At 40.3% G+C, this 6,042-nt stretch overlaps 1 protein-coding gene across 1 annotated transcript in view; it reads right to left on the reverse strand.

The window, feature by feature from the left end:
• Window positions 1-6,042, reverse strand: part of LRMP (lymphoid restricted membrane protein) — a 42,358-nt gene that overhangs the window by 1,602 nt on the left and 34,714 nt on the right. The window contains exons 28-38 of the mRNA XM_026867754.1: window positions 5,703-5,785; window positions 5,490-5,562; window positions 4,669-4,723; window positions 4,555-4,582; window positions 3,867-4,007; window positions 3,307-3,441; window positions 2,349-2,496; window positions 1,420-1,463; window positions 682-759; window positions 513-577; window positions 27-128 (exon numbers count right to left, since the gene is read on the reverse strand). Coding sequence (XP_026723555.1) covers window positions 27-128; window positions 513-577; window positions 682-759; window positions 1,420-1,463; window positions 2,349-2,496; window positions 3,307-3,441; window positions 3,867-4,007; window positions 4,555-4,582; window positions 4,669-4,723; window positions 5,490-5,562; window positions 5,703-5,785 — 952 coding nt within the window. The remainder of the gene's footprint in view (window positions 1-26; window positions 129-512; window positions 578-681; window positions 760-1,419; window positions 1,464-2,348; window positions 2,497-3,306; window positions 3,442-3,866; window positions 4,008-4,554; window positions 4,583-4,668; window positions 4,724-5,489; window positions 5,563-5,702; window positions 5,786-6,042) is intronic.

Consider the following 6,042-nt stretch of genomic DNA (forward strand, 5'->3'; position numbering starts at 1 on the left):
TCAGAGGAGGTTGCTGTTGAACTTACTTGGTTTCAGAGTGTTCATCTTCGTACTCTGCCCAGGAATATGTGCTAATGAACCGCTGTAGCGAAGGACGCTTCTCATTTTGCTTTGCACCTAGTCGCCCCCTGTCATATTTTAAACAAGATTTGCCTCAATTATCCCATGAGATATATAGGAAATTAGAAATCCAGCAGCAGCCTACTTATTTGAGTAGGCCTTAGACAAATAACTTTCAAAATTAGTGGCCCGAAATCAGGATTGTTTTTTAGAACACTAAATCCATCAGTGCCAACTGCCTAGTTTTCATATTCTTATTTTAAGCCAAGGTAATTGAGAAGTTGTAACATTTAGTCATGGAAGCTCATTTACCTATTGGAGCATGTAAAATTAAAGTGAAAGATGCAGCCTACATGTTATTATACCTCAAGATGCTCCATAAGCTGCTTAATACAGACACAGTTTGAGTTGAAAATTTAACCCTACTCAAAGACAAGCCTAAGTAACTTTACCAACTGCTGGATCTCCTCTTGAATTTATCACTCTGTTCATCTCCATCAGGTTCATGGAGTTGGGCCTAGAGAAGAAGTTTGACACACTTACTGCATTGCCATTTTCTGGCTTCAGCCCAGGCAGTTTTGAGAAGGTAAAGAGCCTCACCATCTGGGAACCCTTACTTACCAGTGGCAACCCAAGACCTGCATTTCCAGCACTCCTAGGCAATGTTGCAATACTAACTCTTCGTAGGGATGATGGCGGCTATACAAATAAGAGGCATTACTGACTATCAAGGAATGACTAGATTACTCACTGATCACATAAGATACCATGGTTTTCTACAAACTGTTTAAAAAAAAAAATAGATGATGATACTTAGCTTGAAGTGACACACAAAGCAAAATCAAATCATAAGAACAACCCAAACTGTATTCTTTAAAGCAGCATCTTTCCACATTAACTGCTTTCCCCTGCCACTATACATCTGAACTGAGGCTGGCTACACAGCTTCCAGCAAAACACCAAAACTAAGTGTGTCTAAATTCCTCCTAATGCTGCTCACAGAATTCCTACAGTCAATTTGAACTGATCCCATCTATTTTTTTCATCTTTCTCTGCTAAACCCTGCTTCTGTAACCACAATGAGAACACAACACCTGAACGATATTTCTTAAGCACTGCATGACAGCACAGCCATTTCAGCTTCTGCAAACTCTTCATTTAAGTGGGACCATATGCAGTTCCCTTGGGTTGGTGGGTGGAGGTAGGGGTGATTGAAAATACGCATGTTTGATGACATCAGCCCATATCTGAGACAGAAAACCACCAAGTCAAGCATGTAGCAGAGCACCAGCATATGACAAAGTAAGAAACAAACACTCACACACTTGAAATTTCACATTAGGCTGTAAGGGCCATTACCTTAAAGTTAAAAGAATTTGGTAGCTTTTTGTGCGCAGATTCATCTGTGAAGAGATCAAACATCAGAAAGGCTTACAGGAATGCCGTAAGCTTTATCTGCAACTAAAGGTCTGACTTTTTGCAGTACCTGTTTATGCAAAGAGTATATCACAACACTCTCAGAAAGCAGAAATGAGATTTCAGGAAAAAGCTTTTTATTCCATTAGATAATTTCATCGTATTTGCACATTATACATCCTCTACAAGCATCAATTTCTGTTGCTACTATTAATGTATTCTCCTATTACTGAGGCAGCATCCTGTTACAGGACAATCTTTTACAGTCAGGAAAGAATAACCTGTGATTCAGAATGCTCCTGTGAGGATTTTACCAGTGTGAAAGATCCCCCTTCCTGCTTTTAAAATACATGCTCTATTTTTCAGAAGAATTTAATCCTTCTATGGCAAAGTCACAAGTACACAGCACCATCTGAAAACCTGACCACTGTATCATCTGCTTAGAGGGGGAGATTCAGAGCACCTGTGCGTGAGTGCATAATTCATATTTATAAAAGAGCAGAAAGTATCTGCAGAGAGCAGTCAAGCTCAGCTACCTAGAAATAGTTACTGGGAGTGCTCCAGGGAGAGCAAGCACCCAAATTTACTGCTCACAGGGAATAAGATTATCACCACCACATGAAATGCACCTTTCTAAAATCCAGAACATTACTGCACACTTACAATGTTTCTCCACCACCTCAAGATTCATGACATATCGCACAAGTCTAATTTCAGAGTTGTTTCTAATACTGTTAATAAATAGCTATTTTTAGGAAAGCAGATACAGCAGTCGTATAACCCTTCCACCTAATATCTTAAGCTTCACCTAGATAAGGGTCTATCTGTCAGGTGCTAGAAAGAGGAAAGACAAAGCAGCTCTTCTTAGTTACCTCGATCTCCAAAAGCACTAAAGGATCTCTCGTTCTGGAGCAGGACCTGTTTCAACTCCTCAAGTTCTGCATGTTCTTTTGTGTACATGCGCTTCAGGTTTTCCACATGTTGAATCATTACTTCCACAGCCTTACTGACACGACTCTCCTAACAGAGCAAGCAACAGCAATAGGAAAAAGAAGCAGCTCTTTAAGGAACTGTGTCAGGTTTAGAGTTTTTTTAGAAAGACTATTTCCCCCCCTTAACCATCTACTCTCATCTTGTATCACCATGATGCAACATCCTCTCATTTTTGTCCACCTTTTAAAAGTTTCACTACAACCCCTCTCCTAACACTTGTCCAAGTTGCACAGGTCTCATTTCTCCAGTGATTACTCCTAAAATAAATTAGTCTTCATTTTCTGAGCCCTTACAACTCCTCCTCATCTCTTTCTCTGATCTACAGTCTCAGCTGCCACCACGCATTTGCTAGTATTGCCAAATCATATTTTCATGCTGTTCTTTGGCATTATACACAGTTACACATAACATTTCAGCAGGTCTCTGTAAATTTCCATAGATTTATTAGCTTATGCCATAAGGCACAGAAATACCATTAGAGCATCAAGAGTATTGTTACCACATTGCATTCTTGTGTGCTCTACTATATAGATCCTTCTGCTGCAAATTCTTTTTAAAATTTTTGTTTGTTTTAAATTGGGACCATATTTCTGTTGTGTGTTTTTGCACAATGCTAATGCAATGTAGCTGCTCTCACAGCCTGGGATTACTTATAACACCACACACAGTGATCTGAAGAGAAAGCCAGGCCTAAGCTGTACTGGTCAGTCTGCATTACATACACAAGATTCCCAAGTCTAATTCTGGAACCAGAAGCCCAGCAGACAGATACTGCTATCCCTTTACATCTAGAAGCTTTTAACTTTGTACAAAATACATTTACATGGAAATAATTACCTGATTAATAGCTCCCAACATCTCTGCTCTACTGGCAACTCGAGCTGCATACTGGCTAAGGAACTGCAAGCTTTTCTGCAACTTCTTAATGATCTCCTGTGCTTGGTTATCTTCTTCACATAAAGGGACTAAAGCCTAAGAGGCATATTTGTAAGAAAAAACACTGTGAGCTATTAGTAGAGAAAGAAGGGTGAACCCAACTGGTGACACCATGCAGTTGTGTTCAGGCCCACACAGTCACAAGGTCCAATACCCTTGCTCAGTGTAATTTGGATACAGACCTCCAGTGGGAAGAGACTTCAGCTTAAATAGCATAAAGTCAGCTGAAGACAGAGGTTCTTGCCCAATATCTGTGCAATAGAATTTCCTCACTGCCCCAGAGTCAGATAAAGGCTGCCCCTCAACTGCAAAGTCTCTCATATTTCAAGTGCGTCACTTAAGAACTTCATTTAGATTTGCTTATAACGTGTTACACATACAAATTCTAAAAAGAGCCATATTAAGAGACCCTTTCACAACCATCCATCCAATCCACCCTACCAGCCTTGGCCAATGCTAACCTCTAACATCTTTAGAGCATTTGTGATCTCCTTTTTCAAATTTTCTTCAGCCAGATCTCGGGACCTTTCTTCAAGCCTCACTCTCTTGTCCAAGGTAAACAAGTCACATTTAAAACCTAAAGACAACCTCAGAAATTCAGCCTGTCATGGAAGAGGAAAAGATTTCAGAATAATCCAGGTGATGCAGAAGTTTTTAAAGCAGATTTGGATACTGACATTACATTTGGGACTATACACCATGAATAAAGTTATAGGGGGAATACAGAAGAGAAAGTGAACATGGCCCACTTCCCCAAAGCCAGTCTTCCCATCTTTAGTGATGGGGGAAATAATCTACAGCCAGAACAAGTGGTATCCTGGCAGCATACAGTGTGCCATCTGTGTCTTGACAAAACTGTCTTAAATCAGAACATTCTGTCTGGGAGGAGGTCACAGCAATGCTCCTTCAAGCTTGAAAATAAGTGTTTCCGTAGCGACAAATCTTTTGTTCAGTTTCACAGATTTCCACCTTTTCTCCTCTCCCCCAGAATTTCCATTGGCCTTGGGAAGACAGATTTCAGAATCCAACTTATAGAAATACATCCAGTTTAAGCTATTCTTTTACATAGGACCAGATATTTATCAGGGCTTATCTATGAGATCTTTTGGATATCTAAGATACTTAAGGATACAAGCAGTCAAGACTTACCTCTACTTCTTTCTCATTAGGGGACTCACTGTAGGATAAGGAGAAGCAATTATGCAACAGATTGCAGCTTTAAAATCATACCTGCAGGTGATCATTGAAAGTCAGAACACTTACGACTCATTTTGCTTTGTTTTATCTCCTTTAATGCCACCTGCAGTGTATGAACTCTCTGAGAAGAGAAAAAAAAGGTGAAAAAATAGCCTCCCAAAACCAGCTTATGGAAGTCTTTTAAACTTCAGCAAAAACCACTGTTAAACATTTCCAGTGTTAAGCTCTTGCCAACAAAACCCACTCATGTGCCTCAGAGTACGTTAGGGTTAGAGCATCAGTAAGACAGCACAACGCTGTCAGTGGTACAAAGCCCCAAAGTTTAGTTGGCTTCAACTGGAATCTAATTAGTACAGGAATGGTTGATTATAGGCTTTGGATTAAGATCCCAGCCCACAGGTTCAGGATGTTACATGACTTACTACATCACTAGCTTTTAGTGAGCGCTAAAGGCAAAAGGTGAGGGGACTAGAGGAGTGAAGATGTCTAAGCATAGTTCAGTAGAAACACCATTTTGCTTATCTGTATATTACCCCAAGCTCTAGCTACCATAGAGGATGCTGCTTTGGGGATAAGCAGGCATGCCAGAACTGTTTCGAATATCCCAACTCCTTTGCAGCTCCTAAGAATTTTCCCCTCCTATCTAGAGGAAGATGGAGCTGTAGAAATCAGGAGAAGCAGATTTTGCATGATAACGTTTTCCTTCTCTCCATTATTAATCATTTTGATCTCTAACCACAGCTGCTATTCCTTAAAACAAACACACCCTCATAATAATTGTTGCAGTGCAGGCAGCTCTCTGCACCTCTTTACACATCTCTTGACTCCAGTGACCAAGGCATGTACTCCAGGGAGTTAAACGGATGTGTTCAGCAAAAACCTCTTACCTTTCCTACTGGGAACCACAGCTGGAGCTTCCTCACTCTGCTCTTTATTGTTTTTCTTTTCCTGGTACACCTCCTAAAGACATAGCAGAGAGGAGTTATAGCAAGGGAACAAGCTACAACACCACTGGAGGGGCCTGTCCCCTCCTGCAGTATTTTTCTTTGTCACTGCTTAGCCAAACCAGTCCCATGTTTCACTGTCACTAGGACTCTTACCGGGTCTTGCTTCAAAATGTTTTGAAATGAAGTTTTGTGTTCCTCCATCACGGGGCAGAATTCCTTCTTGGTCAGAACTGCTCCTGGGGAGAAATATTCCAGAAACCAAATATAAATTATAAAAATAAAGCAAGCCTCCAACACCCAATGTACTAGGCCATCAACCAAGAGGGCTAAAACACTGCAACAAATGCCAGGAGAGGGCATTAAAAAAAAAAAAAAAGAAGAGGTAGCAGCAAAGAACACCAAAAAGACATAAAGGAAGAAGTGGGATGTTAATTATGTTTGGCTTGGGGAAAAAAAAAAAAAAATCAAAAAAAAAAATATGTAGTCATACACC

The sequence above is a fragment of the Athene cunicularia genome, assembly GCF_003259725.1.
Source record: "Athene cunicularia isolate RWA chromosome 1 unlocalized genomic scaffold, athCun1 chr1_part2, whole genome shotgun sequence".
NCBI lineage: Eukaryota > Metazoa > Chordata > Aves > Strigiformes > Strigidae > Athene > Athene cunicularia.